The 25,557-nt window shown below is 36.4% G+C and overlaps 1 protein-coding gene across 4 annotated transcripts in view; it reads left to right on the top strand.

Annotated features, from left to right (window-relative positions):
• LOC115225715 (zinc finger protein 2 homolog) overlaps positions 1-25,557 on the top strand; it is a 55,077-nt gene that overhangs the window by 21,244 nt on the left and 8,276 nt on the right. For 3 of the 4 annotated variants that reach the window (XM_036514710.1, XM_036514708.1, XM_036514707.1), the window contains 2 exons: positions 7,817-8,033; positions 13,745-13,748. In XM_036514710.1, coding sequence (XP_036370603.1) covers positions 7,817-8,033; positions 13,745-13,748 — 221 coding nt within the window. Of the gene's footprint in view, positions 1-7,568; positions 7,611-7,816; positions 8,034-13,744; positions 13,749-25,557 lie in introns of all 4 variants that reach the window. The other variant, XM_036514709.1, reaches the window with a different exon arrangement.

The raw sequence follows: 25,557 nt of genomic DNA, 5'->3' as shown, positions 1-25,557 counted from the left end.
TTTCAGCTCATGAGCTGTGGCCATGCTGGGGCACCGACATTCAAAAATTTGTCTACAATCTGCCATGGGACTTGAACCCAGATCACTTGGAGATATATATATATATGCATACATACATACATTCATATATATATATATATATATATATATATATATATATATATATACAAAACTTACTTGGAAGAGGATGCGTCACGTATGTTGTGTGTGTGTGTGTATATATATATATGTATGTATTAAGTATGAATGTAGGGAGGTCGGGAGGCACATACAGTAATGCCTCGATATACAAGTTAATTTGTGCAGATGTATACATATATATATACATAATATATATATTATATATATGTATGTATTTATGTAGGTATGCCTGTATATATGTGAGATAATAGTCTCACTTTAATAGTTTCAGTATTAAAGTGAAATTATTAAAGTGAAGATATCTTATACTAGCAGAGATACCCGGCGTTGCCCATGGTACATGCAATTGAAGAATTAGACTTTGCTGTTATATTTTCTCTAATGAACTGGAATATCTATGATTCAAATTTCATCAAAATTGCAGATGAGGGTTCTTTCCCTCTGTACACACCCTAAAAAAATTCTAATCATGACACATGTATCTCATACTACTGATCTTTATATGCAGAATCCAAAATTCCAGTCTTATGGAACCTGTTAAAAGGATTTTGCTCCTATAAAATGGATGTCATGGAGCTCTAAAATGTGGGAGTTAAGGCCCCTATTGGGGGTGGGTGTTTTAATGCCAACCAGAGAAGTTGAATTGGTGAGAATCTTTTTAACTTGGGTCCTATATGTATTGTTTGAATTTCTTTGAAATAGGAAATATCTATATGTTCACTGTGTTTGTAAAAGAGAGCAAAGCTACAGGAAACCAAAAGACAAATGATCACAATAAGCAGTCAGTTACCCTACCCTAGTCGTTACCACTTCCCAATGTAGGATTCCTCACCATACAGGTGACAGGCACGGCCATAAGATGCATTACGAATCTATAGCAATTGGAGGGGCATGACCCAACTGAAATAAACATTAACAACTGTGTGACGTGAGGGCTAATGGGAAATGAAAGTGTCACCTTTGGAGTTTGCAAATGACCACTATACCGATAGGTAACTGGACAGAATAAATTTACAATCTACAAATGTCTTTCAATAACCAGTCACTCACCTGGAAATCAATGTTACCATCGGGGGACTATGTGTGGCCCAATGATAATAAAAAGACTCAAAGGAGGTCCGCAACCAAAAAACTTTACTCAACACTTTGCAACCGAATCAGTGGAGGCAAAGATTCCTCTCATTTACTTGACAATTTATGCACCACATCGCAGAAATCACAATCTAAGTATATCTCAAAGCAAACTCTTACACTCTTGTACCATTGAATTTCATGAAATTTTAGAAATGTTACTTCATTTGTGTCTAAAATCTATGGTTAAAATTTCATCAACAGCAAAAATATATGAATTGTCATGGTGATTATGGCCCTTATGCATAGAATATAATTTCCAAATTTTATAAAGGTCCATTCAGTACTTTTGACCTAGTTTTGGATCATAAAAAATGACTAAAATTTGGGAGCTAATGCCCCCATTAAGGAGTCTTAGAATCCTCTTAAGAAGTGGAAACTTTGAGAATACTTCTTGATGTGTGTCAATTACGCATGGGTAAAATTTCATCAACATCGAAAATTCATGAATTTTCATGGGTTTCCTCCCCCTTTAAGCTGTCTCAAATTCAAACCAAACATATTGCATTATACCCACCTTTATGCATTGAATCTAAGTTCCAAATATCATAAGGATTCAGTAATTTTGGCCTATGAAATTGTATGAAACACACAGCATTGCCCTTCTCCCTAGGCTTGGATTTTCTGTTCCAAATTTCATTAGGATCGGTGCAGCATTTTTCGAATGTAAAAGTAACACACGAACACATATAAACACATTGATTTTGATATAATAGATATGAATATGTACATTTACATACATGTATATCTGTGTGTGTGTGTGTATATTTTATATATATATATATATATTTACACAAACACACACAAAAGTTGGATTGATAGATACAACTGAGTGGGCAAGCAAAAATATGAGACTTAGCCTAGTGGTTTTTTATTATTTTGATAATCCTGGTACTTATTCTATCAGTTTCTTCTTGTGAAACCAGTAAGTTATGGGGATGTCAATAAACGAACAGCAGTTGTGAAGCATTGATGAGGGAGAAACACAGAGACAAAGACACACACATACACTTACATATATACATACATATATATACGATTGGTTTCTTTCAGTTTCTGTCTATAAAATCTACCTACAAGTCTTTGGTTGGTCTGTCTGTGTGTGCATGGGTGTATATATGTATGCATGTATATATGTGTATATATATGTGTGTACATATTACATGTACATCATTATATATACATCTACACATATACATGTATATATCTACATCTATATATATAATATATATATATATATATATATATATATACATCTATACATATACAGCTATGCATATACATGTATACATAGACTTCTATATATATACATGCATATATATATATATATATACATCTCTCTATATATATAAATTTGTGCAGATGTGTACATATATTTATATATATATATATATATATATATATATATATATATATATATATATATATATATTGGGACCCCCTTCAGTCACGACACTGACCAAGGGATTGCACCTAGAAAGTTACCCTCCTAGTCACAAGTCTGGGTAAGGTGGTTTATGGAATACCAGCAGTCGCCCATGCATTCCGGCCTCCCCTCTCCATGCTACTATTGTTATCCAAGGGAAAGGCAAAGGGGCCGATACAGCTTGGCACCTGTGACATCGCACTCATTTCTACAGCTGAGTTAACTGGAGCAATGTGAAATAAAGTGTCTTGCTCAAGAACACAACACATAGCCTGGTCCGGGATTCGAGCTCACAACCTCACGATCGTAAGCTCGACGCTCTAACCACTGAGCCATGTGCCTTCACATATATATAAGCAATAATAAATCTCTGAACGAAGTATACATAGAGTAGCTGCATGACAATGTGAAGTATATTTGCCACTTAAATGTGGCTAACCCCTTAGGGTGGATGCTACTGTAGCATCCACCCTTAGTGGTTAGCCACATTTAAGTGGCAAATATACTTCGCATATATCATCATCATCATCATCGTTTAGCGTCCGCTTTCCATGCTAGCATGGGTTGATATATATATATATATATATATATCTATTATATATGTATGCATGTATGTATGAATACCTGAAAATATATATATGAGATAATAGTTTCACTTTAATAGTTTCAGTATTAAAGTGAAAGTATCTGACATTACAATAGAGAGATTTTATTGTTTCACTTTTAACACGTAATACTGAAATAGTGGAGAAGATATGATATTGCTCTGGGCTCGCACAAGGCAAGAAGTTAAAAATGTGACACTACATGGACCCGAAGTAAGGTATGTGTAAAATTTGAATGAAATTGGCTGCGTAGTTCTCAAGTTTTGAGGATTCAGACAGACATCTATACATATACATGTATACATATACATATATACAAGTACATGTATATATATATATATATATATATATATACATCTACATATATATGTGTGTGTGTGTGGTAAGTAGCTTGCTAACCAACCACATGGTTCCGGGTTCAGTGCCACTGCGTGGCATCTTGGGCAAGTGTCTTCTGCTATAGCCCCGGGGCGACCAATGCCTTGTGAGTGGATTTGGTAGACAGAAACTGAAAGAAGCCTGTCGTATATATGTATAAATATATTTATGTGTGTGTTTGTGTGTCTGTGTTTGTCCCCCTAGCATTGCTTGACAACCGATGCTGGTGTGTTTACGTCCCCGTCACATAGCGGTTCGGCAAAAGAGACCAATAGAATAAGTACTGGGCTTACAAAGAATAAGTCCGGGGTCGATTTGCTTGACTAAAGGCTGTGCTCCAGCATGTCCACAGTAAAATGATTGAAACGAGTAAAAGGGTATATACATGAATCTAACTTTAACCAACTCATATACTTGCTATCAAACAACATATCTATCGCTAAGTAAATTCTTACGAATAAACTTAAAGTTAAGATCTAATAATTATATAGAAAATTACAATAATTAGATAAATAACGATATATACATAAAAAAAACAATAATATTATACCATAAGACTTATAAATATTAAAATTTAAAGAACTTAAATATAAATATATACTTAGCTTAGCGAGGTTTTGTATAGTATATATATATATATATATATATATATATATATACTATACATTTATATTTACATATTTTGTATATATATATATATAAAAATACATGTATTAAATTTTTTTCTATATATATATATATATTTTGTATATATATATATATATATCAAAATACATATATATATAATACTGAATGAGCAATTCAAGAGTGTTTTCACTCCACCCCTTGGGCATTTCCAAATCACCAATCCAACTGACATCTTTACCACTGCAGATATAGAATCAGAGGCGGCGACGATAAATTACATCGATATAAAGGAAGACGATGTAATAAAGGCTATAGATGAGATGAAAACAAACTCAGCTACTGGTCCCGATGGATTCCCGGCAATCCTCCTAAAAGTATGTAAGAGAGTCCTAGCAAGACCACTGCAGTTCCTCTTTCAGAGCTTCCTTGCAGCTGGCAAACTTCCAAGAAAACTGAAGGAAGGTAAAATATGCCCTATTCATAAAGGAGGTAGCAGAGCGGAGGCCAAGAACTACAGACCTATCTCTCTGACCTCACACATCAGCAAGGTCATGGAACGAATAGTCAGAAGGAAACTGATCACCTTCCTTGAAGAAAATGACTTGCTGCCTGACACCCAACATGGTTTCCGACCAGGAAGAAGCTGCTTAACTCAGCTCCTACAACACTATGACTGGGTGCTGAAACGACTGCTCAACCACTCAAATGTGGAAGTGATATATCTCGACTTTGCAAAGGCCTTTGATAAAGTCGATCATGGAATGATATGTCACAAACTGTATGATCTTAGCATGGTTGGAAAACTGGGAGAATGGCTTCGTGACTTTCTGAAAGATAGAAGTCAGGTGGTAGTAGCCAATGGGGCCACTTCCATTAACACGCAAATAGTGAGCGGTGTTCCGCAGGGCACTGTTTTGGGACCACTACTGTTCATAATGGCCCTCTCAGACATGCCCTCAGCCATGCAGAGAGCCACGATCACAAGTTATGCAGATGATACAAAAGTTTCACAGGCAATACAGAACCCTGAGGACACTAAACGCCTGCAATGTGAGCTGGACAAAATATACAAGTGGGCTGAAAAGAATAGCATGCAGTTCAATGCTGAAAAGTTTCAAGCTTTATACTATCAGCATGCAAAACTAAATGCAATACCCAATGAATACACTGGACCCAGAGTGAACTTGGCTTACTTCTGCCTTTATAATGAGAACTTTTGTGCGTTTCTTTTTTAATAACATTAGAAAACTTAGCATATGTTAAAATGAAAAGGGGGAGAAGTGCAGGCTCCGAATTTTGAACCCGGCAGCCTATAAGGCCCAGCAACTAATTTCTCCTTTCTTTGATGATTACTGAAAAGTGAAATGGGCTGTTTATGAAGTGATCAGAGTTAATGATAAAGAAGCATTGTTACTCGTCTGCCGCCTTTCCACTAACTAATTAAAACTCCCACTTCTCTTCATGGATACTGAATTGCCCTCTAGGATCCATACGTGCCCACCCTGATGGGCTGAAGAATGACATAGCAGAACAGTGCTATGGTGTCCCAACTAAAATAGCTTTCCTGACCTGCTACAATATTAAATACTGGCAGAATCACTAAGATGCCGGATTAATTGCTTAACAGCATTTCGTTCGTAAATAGCTTTGTCAAACTAGAGATAAAAGCAATCAGGAATGGGAGTGTGTCTGTGCATTGTTTATTTCTCTTCAATCACTGTGAGGGCGAGTACAATCGATCATTTGAGCATCCAGCTGCCCCTCCCATCTAACCAGGACTCCCTTCTCTGAAGACCAGCTTGCTAGCTAGCCCACATCCTTTCGAGGTAAATAAAATAAGCAGTAGAGCACTCGAGTCCCTGAAATTAACTCGTCCCCTTCCTACAAATTTCAGGTTTTCTACTTAAAAATACAAAAAAAAAATCATTATTATTATTATCATCAACATTAATATTTTATAACCCCAAAAAGTAGAGTCGACTCAACAAGCAAAATCCTGACTCCAAATACATCTTACAATTTCATGAGTCCTTCATTAAAAAAGGGACAATGGTAATTATTCTCCTTCCTCTCGCAGGTGTTACGACCACTCACGGAAATGGCGACACACGTCTTTGTGAGCAGGGAGGATCTCCTCAGGAGAATCAATAGCTGCAAACCCTCTGAACACCTCACAGTTTGTGTCCGGGTAGAATGGATATAATTCGCCTCTACCCATCTATAGACAGAGATTTTGTTGTGGGGTGCTTGTAAAGACAAGAACATTACATACGTTGGTGAGACATCTAGAAGCATTGCAGGGGGATGAAATAAAAATTAGAGGCAGCATGACCACATAACCAGTCCTCCATACTCTACCAAAGGTACTACTCAAGAAGAATGGTCCCGGTGCGCGCACTTGTGCTAGTCCGTTGTGACTGGTCGATCCTTCAACGACTACCTAGTGCGAGTATGCAAATTAACAGATTCGCGCATAATAATATATGTATATAATGGCTGAATATATATAAAATAAAATGGGTTTTGTCTTAAACAAAGTAAATAAAAGACTCAACAAAAGAAATTACTTTTTCTTTGTTTAAAAAAAATTATTTGTTAAAAAAAATCTCATACATGTCTAGCGCATGCGAGTGTGATTTTTAGTCACGCACTCGCGTTACGTAGTCTTTGTAAGATCGACTAGTCACGACTAGCTAGCACCGGGACCACGCTTGTAGAAAAGTACCCATATATATATATATATGTATATATCTTTATATATATATATATATATTATATATATATATATATATATATATAATATTATATATATATATATATATATATATATGTATATATATATATATATATGTATATATATATATATGTGTTTGTGTGTGTGTGTGTCTTTAATATATTCTCATCACCTAAAGGAAGACAGTATATTTTTAAGGAGCATTCATGAATAAGTCTACCTCTGTATATAAATACAGTCTACAACAAGGAACAGCGGAATATTTTTCTTTCTGTGGAATGTATGGAAGAAACATTGCATTTAATTGTTATCTGAATGAAGTGACAAAAGTGAAGAGAAATGTATTCATGGAAATAAAAACACTTTATCATTGTGAAGTGTATGATAAGTAATTCACTCATGATGAATAATTTAACTGAATCAGAAAATCTTGATAAAGAGGAAAAGCCATATCACTGGAATATCTGTGGAAAATCATTTTCTTACAGTAGTGACGATGTTAGACACAAACGTACACATACGGGAAAGAAGCCATATCATTGTGATATCTGTGGTAAATCATTCTCTCGAAGAAGATACCTGGCTAGGCGCAGACTTACTCATACAGGTGAGAAGCCATATCATTGCGATATCTGTGGTAAATCATTCTCTTAAAGCACTCACTTGACTAATCACAAGCCTACACATACTGGTGAGAAACCTTATCATTGTGATATCTGTGGTAAATCATTCTGTGAACGTAAAGTTTTAACTAATCAGAAGATTCACACTGGTGAAAAACCATATCAGTGTGATATCTGTGGTAAATCATTCTCTTGTACAAGTTATTTGGTTACTCACAATCGCATTCATACAGGAGAGAAAACTTATCATTGTGGTATCTGTGGTAAATCATTCTCTCAAAGCAATATCTTGACTAATCACAAGCCTACACATACTGGAGAAAAATCATATCACTGTGATATCTGTGGTAAATCATTCTCTGAAAATAGTGCCTTACGAAGACACAAACGTATTCATACAGGAGATATGATATCTGTGGTAAATCATTCTCTCGTAATAGTAATTTGGTTATTCACAATCGCCTTCATCTTGATGAGAAACCTCATCATTGTGAGATCTGTGGTGAGTCATTTTCTCAAAGGCATCAGTTGAATAGACACACACATACACATACAGTAGAGAAGCCATAACCCCGCATTAGTTGTTGTAATTCATTTTTTGGAAATGGTGTTGTAACTACAAACGAAAATCTTCATACCAGACACAACCTATGTAATGGTCGTGTCTGTGTTAAAGCATTCTCTCATAGACCCTAACTTAACTGTCCATGAACGAATCCCTACATGAGAGTAGCCATGTCAGTGTGACATGTGTGGCACATGATTCTCTCGAAAAAGCCACATGCATAAACATGTGGGTATTCACAGAGACGTGTTACTGTCTCAATGTCAAAATTTATTAAGTCATAACAATAATTAACACTATTTGGTCTGCTAAAACACAGGCTTTTTCCTTTCATCAGTTATAGGAATTTCTTAATAAAGAATAATGAATAAAATATTTATTTTGTGCTTGTTTTTTTGCTCTATATCTGGACCCTGTTCCCTTTGTACCTTAAACCTGTCAACTGGCACAAGGTGACGTCCCTTCAATACTACCTTCCTCCCTGCCAGTTTTGAGCTACTTGTCTTGCAAGGTCCTTGGGGACCCTGTCAGTTTTGTTTTCACATAAAAAAGAAAAAATGACACCCAGTGCACTCTGTAGAAGGGTTGACATTAGGAAATGCATCCTGCAGTTGAAGGGTTAATGACAGGATGTTGTCTGTTTTAGACACAGCAAATGATTTTAGCTCAATAGAGGGCATAGGATTGGTTAAAATTCGAAAAATTCATCTACGTTAAACTTACAAATTACAATTTTCTCAAGAAAGCCAAGAGAAAAAATGTTTTATTTTGACACATTCTACCAGTATACAAAGTTTAAAAGTGTTTAGTTAACTAGAAATTGTATTGAAAACTGCCGTTCAAAAGGAAAAGATCCCATTTTTGTAACTCTTTGTACTGTTATGTCGTTTTCTATGTTCGATCTCAGGATCATAATAAAGATTTTATCACTGTGAGATTTTCTATTTAGCGTTTTCGCTAAACAGAAATATATTCTTACAGGAGAGAAGATATATCAGTGCGAGATCTGTGGCAAATCATTCCCTCAAATGAGCGCCTTGACACAAAATACAGATATTAACAATAAAGCTAAGGGGGATACTGGAGGGAATACCACCAAGTCAGTAGAACTACCTAGGAGAGAATTACAGAAATACTATGGAACGAAGGGAAATAACTTTTATAATAGCTCATTCCGACCATCGATCGGTCAACCACGAAACGGCGCGCTTTCACTCTTGATGACGTCATACACTTACTGGCTTCCCGAGTGTGCAAGGTGCTTTGAAATTATCATCATTATTATTAATTAGACTAATTAGTTATCGGTCTGTGATTTGCAGTGTTTGTCTGAATACGGTAAGTTGACAATGATGATAATAATACTACTAATAACAATGTAATTAATAGAATTCTGTGAACTTCTCGGTGTCACAGTAATTATTTCGAAGCGAAAACATAAAAACTTTAGGAAAATATATTTCCTCGTCTTAAATAATAACTTCCAAACTGAAATGTTGGTTTGTTCTTTCTGAAAACCTATTATTGGCTGTTAGATGTGATATAGACGAAATTTATTTGTAAAATGAGAAGAAAACGTGATTAACGAGTAAAAACGAACGGAGTAGCGGCATAACTACAGATTCATGCCCCACCACTTTGGATGATCGTAACTTTAATTAAATATTCTACGAATATTTGTTATAGTATGTAGATTCGGAATATACAAAACTTTTGTAGGAAAGTGCTTTTGGTGTGAGGAGTTTTGGAAAATTCAGCGGCGTCAACTTCAATTCTTCTTAACTTTCAAGAAATGTTATATTTTTAAATGATATTTTCTACAAATATACCTCGGACGATATAGATTCCGAGAAGGTAGGAATTTTGTGGGAAAACAATTCGGGGGTTACTTTTGAGGACCGTTCATTTATTTATTTTCTAAAATATTCCTTAATTCTTGCAACCTCTTCACTGGTTCTTGACCATGTCCATTATTGGAGCTGTTTCTTTTTGTTTGTTGCTGTGCATGTGTCTGTATGCGGCAGCTTGCATGAATATACACATATGTATATATATGTATTTATGCTTATACATATATATACTACATATATACTATATATATATATACTACACACACACACACACATATATATATATATATATATATATATATATATATATATATACATATATATATATATATATACTACATATATACTACATAGTCCAAGCGGCTGAGGACGAATGTTTTCCATAGGACCATCAGTGTCTCCTTCTCTTATTGTTCTGAAAGTTTGGAGAAGCCATCCAGCTAGCCGTCTGCATTTTATCACCAGATTAGTAATATGCACTTGGAAAGATGCATCATTGCTCATGTCAATGCCCAGGTCACGCACTGATTTTGACTCAGGGATTGCAATTCTTCCTGGGCCAGTGTATCCAGTCTGCACGTCGTTTACCTTTGTGTGCCAGTAGCGCAGGGCCTGGAACTTACCTGCATTAAACTGCATGTTGTTGTCCTCAGCCCAACTGTATATTGTGTCCAACTCCTGTTGCAGATGCGCAATATTTTCAGGGTTTTGTATTGCGTGGGAGACTTTTGTGTCATCTGCATAGCTAGCAAGGGTGTTCATCGTAGCAACTGAAGCCATGTCTTAAAGGGCCACTATGAACATCAGTGGCCCCAAGACAGTGCCCTGTGTGACACCGCTTGCTATTTGTGTTTCCTTGGAGGTGGCTCCATTGCTCACAACTGCCTGTTTTCTGTCTTTTAGGAAGTTGTGCAGCCACTCTCCAAGTTTTCCGCCTATGCCAAGACCACGCAATTTGTGACAGATCATACCATGGTCGACCTTATCAAAGGCTTTTGCAAAGTCGAGATATATTACATCCACATTTGAGCCATTTAGTAGCTGTTTCAACACCCAGTCATAGTGTTGCAGGAGCTGTGTTAGGCAGCTTCTACCTGGTCGAAATCCATGCTGGGTGTCAGACAGCAAGTCATTTTCTTCAAGGAACATGATTAGTTTCTTACGGACTATTCATTCCATGACTTTGCTGATGTGTGAGGTCAGAGAGATAGGCCTATAATTTTTAGCATCTGCTCTGCTACCTCCCTTATGGATAGGGCATATTACCCCCTCTTTCAATTTCACTGGGAGCTTACCACTTGCAAGAAACCTCTGAAAAAGAAGCTGTAGTGGTTTTGCAAGGGCTTGTTTGCACAATGTGAGAAGGATTGCTGGGAATCCATCGGGTCCAGCAGCTGAGTTTGTGTCAATCTCATCTATGGCTAGTGTGATATCATCATCTTCGATGTTGATGTACTCAATTTTTGCCTCTTTGGCCGCAGGTAAAGTGGCAAAGAATTCTTCTGGGTTGTTTACTTGCCTGTGTCCTAGAGGTGTAGTGAACACACTTTGGAACTGTTCGTTCAGTATTTCACTTATCCTCGTGGGATTTCCTGTGAGAGAGCCATCTTTTTGGAAGAGAGGTCCTATTCTCTGGTGCACTATGGCTGTCTCTTTGGCAAACTTAAAGAAAGCTTTAGGGTTTGATTTTATATTTTCTATTACCCAAGCTTCTTTATCTGCTCTCTCCTTTTCATGGGACTGATGCAGACTTTTCTCAATTTCCATTAGCATTCTCTCGAGCCGAGACTTCTCACCACTTTTAGTGTACTTGCTCAGGCGGTTCGCAATCCTTGTCCGTCATCTCATAAGAATCTTCCTTTCTCTAGGGATCCTGTTTTTGTTTTTGTGTGTGCTGGCCCTGCACACTGGAACATATTTGTCCCATATGGCTTGTATTATGGACATGAAGTGTTTGTGTTTCATGTTAATGTCCGGTGTGGAGAGACATTTAGGCCAATCCTGTTTGAGGATCTCTTTCTCAATCAACTTCCAGTTTGCTTTATGAAAGTTTAAGTTGGAGAGATGGTGGATGCTTCGTATAGGCTGTGTGTCTACGGGGGCTTTTGTTCCATACATAGACAGCTCTATTATGTTGTGATCCGAGATCATTGTCAGCATCACATTAACATTATGGATAATATCCATATTGTTTGTGAAGCAGAGATCCAGTATATTATCTGCCCTTGTTGGTTGCAGAACTATTTGCTCCATGGAAGAAGCATTTGTGAGATGGAGCCTGTGCCTGCTGATAGTGTGTCATCCCTGAGAGCATCTGCCCCCAGGCCATTCCACATTGGGGAAGTTAAAGTCACCCATGAAGAATACACTGTTGTGTTGTTCAAGGTTGGTGAGGACTTCTCCTATTTTTGTTAGGCAGTCTTCAAACATGCCTGAGTGTTTTGGGGCATCTGGTGGGCGATATGTAGTGCATATGACGATATTCAGTTGTCTTATGTGTACAATTTGAGTTTCACACGCTGAGTTTGAATATGACAACAGGAACTGGGGTGTGAGGTCATCTCGGATGTACATTGCAACTCCACCATGGCTCCTCCCTTTTCTATCTGTGCGTATGACTGCATATTGTGGCATGTGTATTTCTGCATCACCTATATCGGATTCAAGATGCGTTTCTGTGAGTGCCATGCATATAGCTTGATTGCATGTCACAAGGTCTCTCAGGAATGAAATTTTCTTTTTACAGTTTCCGCGCAGCAGCCCTCCTACATTCAGTAGAAATATTTTTGTGGTGTGTGTGTTGGTGTCTGTGGTTGCCATCCTGCATCTGTTGGAGGTGGCCTTATGTGGTGGTAGTTCCAGCTTTGTGCTTGTAGCCAGGTCAGCTGCTGAACAATATTTTGTGCCATGCACAAAAAAGATTGCTGTTCAGCTGCTGCCCTTCTCACATCTGGGTGAAGCTGGCCATTTGTTGGGTTACTGCGCACCACATCCGCATATCGTCTTTCAGGAGTGGTCAGTGCGCTTTTTTTCCTTCTTTTATATTTTTCTTTTTCTTTTTGTTCTACCCAAGGGAGGGACCCCTGTCTCGCATCCGTGCAGTTTTGGTAGGGCCTCTGATGTGCAAAGCGACAGTTAGCACCTTCGACGCCATACCAGCAGTCCCCCTTCGGGTAGAATTTGCAGATGTTTCTTTCTTTGCCCTTATAGTTCTTGCTGGGATCCTTTTGTTTTCTCTGGACAGGGTTTGTTTTAGCTTTGATTTTCTTGCCTTTTACCTCCTGTTTCCCATCAATTTTAGGGTGCTTTTCTTTTCTTGCGGCCATCGCACCTCTTTGGTCTTCAGTTGTGGTGTTGGGAGCTGGACATGTGTCATTGTTTCCCTGTGTTCTAGGTTTCTCGGTTTTGTCTTTTGTTGGGTCCTGGATGTTTTCTCCATCCTTTTGGCCTTCCCTGGTGCCGTCACTTCCTAGGATGATGTCCAGAGTGTCTACATGTTGCCTGATTAGAGCGTATGAACGGATAAATTCTCGTTTCTTTCGCTCTATCTGGACGGTGGTTCTTGAAAAATCATTGCTCTTCAGCGCCGCTGCAATGATATTGTTCGGCGAGTCGTCCTCGGCAATCTTCCAAGCGCGGACGAACAATTGCAACTCCCTCGCAGACCAGTTTCTTGACATTTTCGCCCGAGATACAGTGAGAGTGAAATATAGGAACAGAGAGAGAAGGAAAGATAAGACGGTTGACCGGAGAGGGAGAGGAGAAAGGAGAAAAGCCAGGGGGGATAAAGAGAGAGACGAGGGGATTGTCCTGAGAGAAGAGAGAAAAAAGAGAAAAAGAGGAAAAAAAGAGAAAGAATGGCAGGTCAGCAGGGGAGAGTGAGCGGGATAGAGGTGTAGTAGAAAGAAAGTAAAGGGACCGGGAGGAAAAGAGAGACAAGAGGATGGACCCTAGGGGGAGCAGGGAGAAGAAAGGCGGAGAGATAAAATGGAGAGGGAGAGAGAGAGAGAGAGGGCGGAATAGAGGTACCCGAGAGTGAAGTAAAGGGACAGAGAGGGTGGTGTGGAGGAAGGAGACAGAAAGAGGAAAAAAGAGACAAGGGGGTGAGCCTTAGAGGGAGCAGGGAGAGGAAAGGTAGGAAGAAAAAGGGGAGAGAGGGACAACGGGGGCGCAACAGAGGTGCAAGAGATTGTAGTAAAGGGACAGGGAGGGTGGTGTAGAGAAACAAATAAGGGGACAGAAGGAGAAGAGGAAAAGGGGTCTGACCTGTGAAGGAGCGGAGAGAAAAGAGTCAGAGAGAGGGAGGGGAGTAACAGAGAGAGAGGGCGGTATATAGATACAAGAGAGAATGAGTGAAGTAGAGGAACTGAGAGGGGGGTGAGATGTGAGAAAATTGATCTGAGCGAGAGATGCAGAAAGAGAAACGATGGCAGAGAGAGAGAGAGAGAGGAGGGGAGAGAGAGAGCGGGTCTGGTGGATGGAGAGACATATATGTATAAAGTCTATTATGCATAGACTTTATGGTAGGTTGTATGCCGATGTAGTTATGTGTGAGTGACAAAAGGCCATAACAAAATAAGAGAATCAAAATAATATAACTATAATTAGGAAAACATGTGTGTAAGTTTTAAAGTTTAACCCGTTAATAATTGTGTCCATAATCCTTCATGTGAGTAGATGATTTATGTATCTTGTCAATAAACTGGATAAATTAGATGGAATAGGTAAGTTCTGATTGATGGAAACTTTTAAATATCATCGGAAATAAAAATATAAAAACCACAGTGGATAATCTAAAGATAGGATAGACCAAGAAAATTTAGACCTGGAATATCCTTGGTACTATGTCTTCCCGATCAGGACTGACCAATATGGTAACAAACAACAACAACAACAACAACGAACATCATTGACGAACCAAAACGGTTGAGTCTATGTGATGTTCATGGCTCTATATAGCAGCCGAATTTATTTGAAACCATATCCTGTTGTCATAAGAAATTAATACATCTGGTGTTCTGAACATCTGGTCCGCGCATGGCTCTATCGGAATCAAATTTCTTGCAAGTTCTTGCGTCAGTTTCTGCTTGGAAAACATTTTATTCTTCTTCCTACTTGTTGAGAGCGTGGAAAAGGCTATAAGAAAGGTTATAGAAGAATTATTAGATATTTGACAACTTGGACTATTGTTATCTGTTATATTTAGTACTTATGAACACACCAAACTCTGAAGTAGTTATATATTTTAGAGGAAGGTATCATTATATATGAAATAAAAAAATTGTATTTAATGATAATTATGATGAAAATAATGGGAGAATATTAATTATATTATATAAAGTGGTTGTCACGCATGTACTTAGTGATTTACAAAAGATTGGCTTGTTTGGGGAAATCGATATGGCGCTTGAGTAATACTGACAACAGTTCGCTTCTGCACATTTGTAGGAAAAACCAAAGTTTGAGGAGAAACCAAATTGTTTCAATTGTTTTGCATAGATATAGAGGCATATTTGATCGTCATCCTCGGCATCAACTCGTAATCGAGTAGTTAATCTGTAGCGAGTGAATGGCCCTTTTCATGTTGGTGAGTGAGTAGGGTACCGCTGCCTGGGGTGACTGTTCAGGCCAGGGATGGTGGAGTGTTTATCGCAGGGGAAGGTTGGCGGGGAGCAGGAAATACCAGTCGCTCTTTGCATCTTCAAAGTCTGATCTCTGCTTTTTGACGTCTATTATTTTCATCTGGACCATTCCCTTGACGATGGCTTGCTGCCATTTTGGCTGGTCCATGGCGCTATTCTCCCAGTAATTTGGATCAAAGGTGGAGGGTGGCCTCCAAATCGTTTCAATTATTTTGTTTAGGCATACAGGTATATTTGATATGTTCGTATTTTAAGCATATTTGTATAATTAGAAGTAATCTCTTCTAATTAGATTTACAACTGGAATATTTACTAATTATATACAAATTCATGATTTCTAACTAGCAAACAGCACTCTTTCTACCTAAATTCACCTGTTTCAAGTAGAGAAATTATTCATATAATATATTTCCTTTCTCAACAAAGCAACACTATTTTATCATTGAATTTCTAGAGATCTGCGTTGCGCATAATTACATTTAAAAAGTATCGTTTTATGCATGAAATAACTCTACATACAAATATTTTGTGAAAAATTTCACCCTGTTTCTGTCTTTATATTTACCATTTTGAGCATAAACCCAATATTCATTAACAACGAGGCTAATTATGTTTCAATATATTGTAAAATATATGATATCCGATATTATAAATTCCATTGATAATCTAATAAAATTTTGCCATAAATATTTTCAATATATATTCTCAAAACGTATCAGGGCAATTATTTAATTAAATATATGCGTTGAGAGTTAAGGGGGAGAGGAGGGCTTTAGCAGTTTGAAAGAATATTAGTAATACATTATAACATTACTATTATACGAAACAATATGTATGTACGTGAGTATGGTTTGTGTTCATATATATTTACCAAGCACTTTACAATTGGCCCTGATAATATCCACCTAGCCCTCCCTCTCTCTGCCTCTGCCTCTTTCTCCTTCTTACTCACTCTCTTTCCTAGCACAAAGACCACTATCTCACATTTCAACTGGATACTCCCCCATCTGCTGTTGCAAGCGATAAACCTGTTTATACGAACCTGAGTGGCGCGCCCAAAGTTTCCATTGTGTTGCGTAATAATGGTAGAACACCAGCATTTAGTAGTTTTTCAATCACCTTCTTCTACACTCGCTTACACTATATAAAGACGTCTACGTCGAAACATAAATCTGCATCAAAATTTAAAAGGCTACTTTTAACACACAAGCAGAGCTTCATAACTAAACTACTAAGACCTTAGATTTTTCTCATGACAAATCTGTGCAGAGGGCCTGTTTACCTTCTTTCAGTTAAACATGTAATATTCTCCACTTTCTCAGAATCTATCAAATTAAAGAAGTGCTCGCTAACTAATTCATATGTTGCTACTAATGACAGACGCTGAAAGACATAATTTCAAATGGATTAAACGCTGATTCCTCACAAATAGCTTTTCCCACAGAAGAAATTGTAAGCAGTTTTCTAACATGTCGGATTTTGATTAATTGGATCCTTTGATGATAGAGACTCTAGGTTTCTTTGACTGTATACAAACCATAGAATCCGAAAAGGACTGTGTAGCACATGAACAAATCTATCGCTACACAAGATTAAATAATTAGAATACATTTAAATTGAATTTTTAAAAGGGCAAGAGCTTATCCAGGAATGTCGTATTACCGTGTTATAGTCGACGCCTTTAATAAGCCTTCCTTCTGTACTCTTACTAATTCTCTACAGAATAAGTGGATTGTAATCCTGCTGAGTATTCTGTCTTTCTTATCTTTCTATGCAGTATACTTTTATACCAGATTGTAGATGAGTATACTTGGTATCAGATTGTAGATGAATATACTTGGTATCAAATTGTAGATGAGTATACTTGGTATCAAATTGTAGATGAGTATACTTGGTATCAAATTGTAGATGAGTATAGTTGGTATCAAATTGTAGATGAGTATACTTGGTATCAAATTGTAGATGAGTATACTTGGTATCAAATTGTAGATGAGTATAGTTGGTATCAGATTGTAGATGAGTATACTTGGTATCAAATTGTAGATGAGTATACTTGGTATCAAATTGTAGATGAGTATACTTGGTATCAAATTGTAGATGAGTATACTTGATATCAAATTGTAGATGAGTATACTTGGTATCAAATTGTAGATGAGTATACGTGGTATCAGATTGTAGATGAGTATACGTGGTATCATGTTGTAGATGAGTATACTTGGTATCAGATTATAGATGAGTATACTTGGTATCAGATTGTAGATGAGTATACTTGGTATCAGATTATAGATGAGTATACTTGGTATCAGATTATAGATGAGTATACTTGGTATCATATTGTAGATGAGTATACTTGGTATAAGATTGTAGATGAGTATAGTTGGTATAAAATTCTAGATGAGTATAGTTGGTATCAGATTGTAGATGAGTATACTTGGTATCAGATTATAGATGAGTATACTTGGTATCAGATTGTAGATGAGTATACTTGGTATCATATTGTAGATGAGTATACTTGGTATCAGATTATAGATGAGTATACTTGGTATCAGATTGTAGATGAGTATACTTGGTATCATATTGTAGATGAGTATACTTGGTATCAGATTATAGATGAGTATACTTGGTATCAGATTGTAGATGAGTATACTTGGTATCATGTTGTAGATGAGTATACTTGGTATCATATTGTAGATGAGTATACGTGGTATCAGATTGTATATGAGTATACATGGTATCAGATTGTAGATGAGTATACTTGGTATCAAATTGTAGATGAGTATACGTGGTATCAGATTGTAGATGAGTATACTTGGTATCAAATTGTAGATGAGTATACGTGGTATCAGATTGTAGATGAGTATAGTTGGTATCAGATTGTAGATGAGTATACGTGGTATCAGATTGTAGATGAGTATACTTGGTATCAGATTGTAGATGAGTATAGTTGGTATCAAATTGTAGATGAGTATAGTTGGTATCAGATTGTAGATGAGTATACGTGGTATCAGATTGTAGATGAGTATACTTGGTATCAGATTGTAGATGAGTATACTTGGTATCAGATTATAGATGAGTATACTTGGTATCAGATTTTAGATATGTATACTTGGTATCAAATTCTAGATGAGCATACTTGGTATCAGATTTTAGATGAGTATACTTTATATCAGATTGTAGATGAGTATACTTGGTATCAAATTGTAGATGAGTATAGTTGGTATCAAATTGTAGATGAGTATACTTGGTATCAAATTGTAGATGAGTATACTTGGTATCAAATTCTAGATGAGTATAGTTGGTATCAAATTGTAGATGAGTATACTTGGTATCAAATTGTAGATGAGTATACTTGGTATCAAATTATTGATGAGTATAGTTGGTATCAGATTGTAGATGAATATAGTTGGTATCAGAATGTAGATGCGTATACATGGTATCAAATTATTGATGAGTATAGTTGGTATCAGATTGTAGATGAATATAGTTGGTATCAGATTATAGATGAGTATACTTGGTATCAGATTATAGATGAGTATACTTGGTATCAAATTCTAGATGAGTATAGTTGGTATCAGAATGTAGATGAGTATACTTGGTATCAAATTCTAGATGAGTATATTTGGTATCAAATTCTAGATGAGTATAGTTGGTATCAAATTGTAGATGAGTATACTTGGTATCAGATTGTAGATGAGTATACTTGGTATCAGATTGTAGATGAGTATTCTTGAGTATAGTTGGTATCAGAATGTAGATGAGTATGCTTGGTATCAGATTATAGAGGAGTATAGTTGGTATGAGATCGCAGATGAGTATACATGGTATCAAATTATTGATGAGTATACTTGGTATCTAATTCTAGATGAGTATACTTGGTATCAGATTGTAGATGATTATACTTGGTATCAAATTGTAGATGAGTATACTTGGTATCAAATTGTAGATGATTATACTTGGTATCAAATTGTAGATGAGTATACTTGGTATCAAATTGTAGATGAGTATACTTGGTATCAAATTGTAGATGAGTATACTTGGTATCAAATTGTAGATGATTATACTTGGTATCAAATTGTAGATGATTATACTTGGTATCAAATTGTAGATGAGTATATTTGGTATCAGATTGTAGATGATTGTGCTTGGTATCAAATTGTAGATGAGTATACTTGGTATCAGATTTTAGATGAGTATACTTGGTTTTCATATTTCAAAATTTCAGTTCTGTCTAATAAATAGATTGCCATAATATACTTCTTGGAAGAAACCCTACACAGTACGTGGTCTCATTTCAACTAGGGTAGGAAATGATGAATAATGCATGGCTTTTTCGATGTACAGTAGCTGTGGCTTCTGCAATATCCCGAAAAGTACGTGCTCTATATTTATCATGCATCCTTAACGATATGCCATGATCATTATGTAGCAATATATTTTTGAAGCTACCATCGCCTAACTTTTCATTGTCTGTTTTCTTCAGGTCCATCGGTAGGTAAAGTTCATTACGTAGTAATTTACATCATCTTAATTCTACCTGAAGCAATTTACATCTGCTATATGGTAGAGTTACTTTAGCATCAGGCAGTCGCTCTTTTCTCGTTTACCAATTTCATCTGGGTATCTGACAATAGTCTAATTTAATATGCATTTCTTCAATTTCTGAGGGGACATTGAACGCCTTAGAAATTGCCTCAACGGCACATTGTTTTTCTGATTATATTTACCCACCGCTCATCCTGACCCCTAGTCCAGCAGACCAACGACATTTTAACCGTGACTCTTTTGTCTTCAGACCGTGTCATTAGTAGTGCATTATCTACTATACTCTTCCCTATTTAAGATGATGGAGAGTGGTTTGAAGGCGATTCCTTAAGATCAAACTTCTCACAAAATACAATAGAAAATATGGGGTGAATTTATATGATGTAACTTAAGGAAGAGAAAAGTTCTAAACTTCCAGATGGAGCCGTCATCAGAGAGAGACAGAGACAGTATATTTTCTTGTAAGACTGAATGTATATATATTAAGGGCACAGAGTTAGAGGGGTAACAAGAAATAGTGTAGAATATCTGGAAGGAAAAACAGCAAAGAATTTAGAACACGTCGATGAAGGGTCACAAGAGTTGGTTGGGAGCCAGTGATCAAAATGAAAGCATAATCAACAGGAACGCTGGTACATTTGATAAACAAGGAGTAGAAACTTTGGAAATGAAAGAAGTTGAGGAAGTTAAATTCGATAGAAAAATAAAGATACTTATTCCAAGCATTCTTAATTTACTCTGACGTTGATATTTGTGCTGTAGTTAGAAAACCACGAGTTTTGGTTTTTTCTATGTTTAAAATAATATATCTGCAATTAGTTTGTGTGTCTTATCTAAGTTACTGTTGCTTAACTCATGATCGGCTCTGTTCCAACTGGGAAATGATCAACGGAGTTTTAACGGTCGTCCATCCATCTTCTCTGCCCACTGTTTCTGAGAGGATAGCGAGGTGTTGTGCCCTCTGGAACTTACTTCAAATCCCAACAATCAACTATGCCTTTCATTCATAGTGTCGATAGTATAAAGTAACAGTTGTGTAGCCCAGTATCGACAAACCATTTTCCTTGAACATGTGGCTTTGTGCCTATGTTAAAATGTTTATAGAAATGTTATGTCATAGATACAGTGACGTTATAACATGCGCTACGTAATAAAACAAACCAATATGGCGTATAATTCTTTTCAGCAGTTCATATATTGAAGCTATAAATATTTGTAATGATATACATACATCAATGATATACAAACAAAATGTTCTTTTGAAGATGCAATGAGGTGTGATCTGATATGTATATATGCCCAACATGGATATGTATAGATTGTCTGAATATGGGTATACTGGTCGTTTCTGTTGGTATTTGTATTTGTTCCGTTTATATGTTATTGCTCTTGTGGTTTTATGGGTTGGAGGGGGCTGTTTCTATGCTCGGTGTATGTTGAATATGAGTGTCAATGTGTCTGTGTGTCTATGCGTTACGCATATGTTATAAAGAAGTGTGCTGTGCATTCGTAAATATGTTAAACATACATTTTCCTAATGTACATGTGTCATTGTCTCTAATGATGTACTTGCGAAAAGTTTTATACTCTGCATGTTCATTCGTCGTGTATGTGAGCAATCGTGTGGATATGTATACAGCCCTGATTAACCAGGTTTGTGTCCAAAAGCGTTCCAGTTGTTATCCTGTCATTGTTCTGCAATGTATAGGAGACATAGGAACCTAACATATATTATCAAATATATTCTTCTTTAAGATGATGGGATATGATCAGAGGATAACTGCGCTGGAATTTCTAGCAAAGCAATTAGCCACGTACAGGATCTATCATTGGCCAGCGCGTGTATTCATTAGAAATAAATATGTATATATATACATCTATATATATATATGTGTGTGTATATGCATATCTGTATATATATTTCTATATATGTACACATATGTATATATATATATACATGTATATGAATGTATATGTATATCTATGTATGTGTATGTATATATGTATACTTATATGTATATATATATATGTGTATGTATATGTATATATATATATGTGTGTGTGTGTATATATATAGGCGGCGAGCTGGCAGAAACGTTAGCGCGCGGCGAAATGCTCAGGGTGTATTTCTAGTCTGCGCTAGTTCTGATTCAAATCTTCTTCGCCGAGTGTTGACTTTTCTCTTCATTCCTTTCTCGGGTCGTAGATAGAAAGTACCAGTTTCGCACTGGGGTCAATGTAATCGAATTAATCCCTTTGTCTGTCCTTGTTTATCCTCTCTATGTTATATATCTATCTTATATGTTTTCTACACATCTAATAGTTTGTAATTCCTATTAGGAAATGAAACACATGTAATGCTGAATAAATACTATCAAACTGTTTTCCAGTCTCCTTATATGTTATGTAATTACTCTGCAAAAAATATCATCCAGACCGCCCACAAAAATAATATATATGTATACCGTAAATCCTTGAGTATAATCCGCATTTTTTTCCCAAAATTTATCGGTCAAAATCCCTAGTGTGTACTATATACGAAATTAAAAATGAAAAATATTTTCTAAGCAATGTCCGAGTCTCTATTTTGCTGTCAGGCAATGTTTATTAAGCTAAGCCTGAAAGCAATGAAGTCATAAAAGAATCATCCATAACTTGCAATAAGCAACATTTATTAAAATAAAAGTATTCTGAACACAGAATAACATGTAACAATAACAATTTGCAAACATATTTACATTCCCATATAACAGTTAAGAACATCACTATTATTGTATTACGCATGCGTGGAAGTGTTTGTTTGACTAGGTGCTGCTGGCTTAATGACGCATGACTCAAGTTAGAGAAGGGGTGTGTATTATACACAAGGTTTAGGTGTTATACTCGAGGATTTACGGTATATATATATATATAGTAACCAGCTTGTTTGTGGTGAAAGTTGGTGTGCATCAGGGATCTGTATTGTCACCATTGTTGTTTGCAATAGTGGTTGATGTGGAGAAGGAGAGTGCAAGAAAGAGACTGTAAATGGAGATACTGTATGCAGATGACCTTGTTCTGATGAGAGAGAAGTTTTGGAAATGGAAGGAGGCATTTGAAAGCAAGGATTTGAAGGTAAACCTTGGGGAGAGAACGGTGATAGTGAGTGGGGTGGAAGGAGAAGTGTTAGTGAGTAAGGTGGATCCATGTGGTGTCTGTGGGAGGAGGGTAATGGCAAATGCAGTGTTGTGTATGACATGTGATAACATTGGAAACATCCACATTTTTCATTAAAAAAATTAGAAAAGATCCCAAATATTTAAGGCTTTTTCCACCAAGTTTAAAATACAACACACACAAGAAGAAGCTCGCAGTTGACAAGACAACACGTGCTCACGGAAAGTTGGTTTTATTGTCTACTCAAAACGAATGATTACACATTTTTATGTTGACCCGAAAAATACGAATTAATGTTTGTTGTAAGGAATAAGAAATCCTCTTGAAGCTCTCATTGTCCACTCTGACTTTAGTTCTAACCACTTCAACATATTCTCACATCTTCGTTGACTCTCTCTCTCTTCGCATATGCATTACTATGTAAGTATTATATTTATATAAACATTTCTATTGTATATGTGTCATATATATATTTCTTTACTAACTACAGGGAGCTAAACGCAGAGAGGACAAACAAGGACAGACAAACGGAGTAAGTCGATTACACCGACCCGAGTGCGTAACTGGTACTTAATTTATCGACCCAGAAAGGATGAAAGGCAAAGTCGACCTCGGCCGAATTTGAACTCAGAACGTAACGGCAGACGAAATACCTATTTCTTTACTACCCACAAGGGGCTAAACATAGAGGGGACAAACAAACGGATTAATTCGATTACACCGACTCCAGTGCGTAACTGGTACTTATTTAATTGACCCCGAAAGGATGAAAGGCACAGTCGGCCTCGGCGGAATTTGAACCCAGAACATACCAGCAGACGAAATACCGCTGAGCATTTCGCCCGGCGTGCTAACGTTTCTGCCAGCTCAATATACATCTGTTTGTTTGGATGTGGTGAGTAAGTTAAAAGAAAGAATCTCCCCAAACAAACACGAAATTATATGAAAGTAAGGCTATTATTTTAATACTTTCATTGTGTTTTCGCTTTCCTTTAGACATCTCACTGCATTTTAGGTTATTTTTCTATATTTGTTAACGTCAGATCATTATCTTGTTTAGATAACATTTTCTCTGTGTTTCTGACATATAAATTTGAGAATAATTAAGTTAATTGCGAGAAAATTCCGATGTAATTTGTAACAAAAAAACAATGGTGAACGTGTAAAAGTACGAGTGTGCACTTGACATACTGAAACGAAAAGACACTATCGTCTACAGAAGAAATTAAACTGCTCTGTATTGAAACACTACAAAGTACCCAATTTGACCAACAATAAAAATCCGTTTATATGATCTTTTAATTAAAAACTAGTCGTTAGTACATTAAAACGTGGCGGAGTTATGATGTAAGTACGTGCAAACCCCCCTTCTAACTTTTTTTTCTAATTTTTACAAATTTTTTCATTTGTCTTCTGCCTAATGGAATTAATATGATTATGCAAAAGAAAGAATAAAAGAAAAATTTTTTAACCAACTCCCTCCATCCTAATTCCAAAACTTTCCACTGTTTTTCTTTTTTAATTCGTAGTTTTAACTGGTGAACCTCATGAGGGTGCTTGGTTTGTTCCAGCGCACCACCCGTTTTAACGCTGTAAGCTTGCTGCCGTGCCTCAATAGTTTTTGGTGGGGTTCCACAGCGCCCCAAAATTTGCAAACGAAGGAGGTGAATTCGTTTCTTTTTTACCTTGTTTTAAATTCTTCAAAATCCAAATTGCCAAAATATGGGCCGAAATTTTTATGCGTGCTAGAAACGGTTTAAAATGTTGGAGGTAAAGAACGAGTCCACCACCCGTTTTCAGCCTAACTAAAACCAACCCTAAAGACCGGGTGTACGTATTCTTTACTGTCGCCGTTAAAAATTAAGGAAATAGATTTGGGGGAGATCTCTTATTATGACTGACTTTTATTTCATTATTCTAATATCTTTTGAAACTTATGCATATATGAATACATACAAAAAATATATAGATAAACATATACACATACATTTTTACAGAATTAGCTTTATATACATCCTTGTATGTTGACATTATGGTTAAACTAAAGCGTCAAAAAAACAAAAACAAATATAGTGTAATATGTGTAAAACAACTTGCTCTAAACGAATATGATGAAAAAAATGCGCACTCGCGAAAG

Source organism: Octopus sinensis, linkage group LG28 (genome assembly GCF_006345805.1).
Source record: "Octopus sinensis linkage group LG28, ASM634580v1, whole genome shotgun sequence".
Lineage (NCBI taxonomy): Eukaryota > Metazoa > Mollusca > Cephalopoda > Octopoda > Octopodidae > Octopus > Octopus sinensis.
This window is presented reverse-complemented; position numbering and strand designations above follow the sequence as displayed.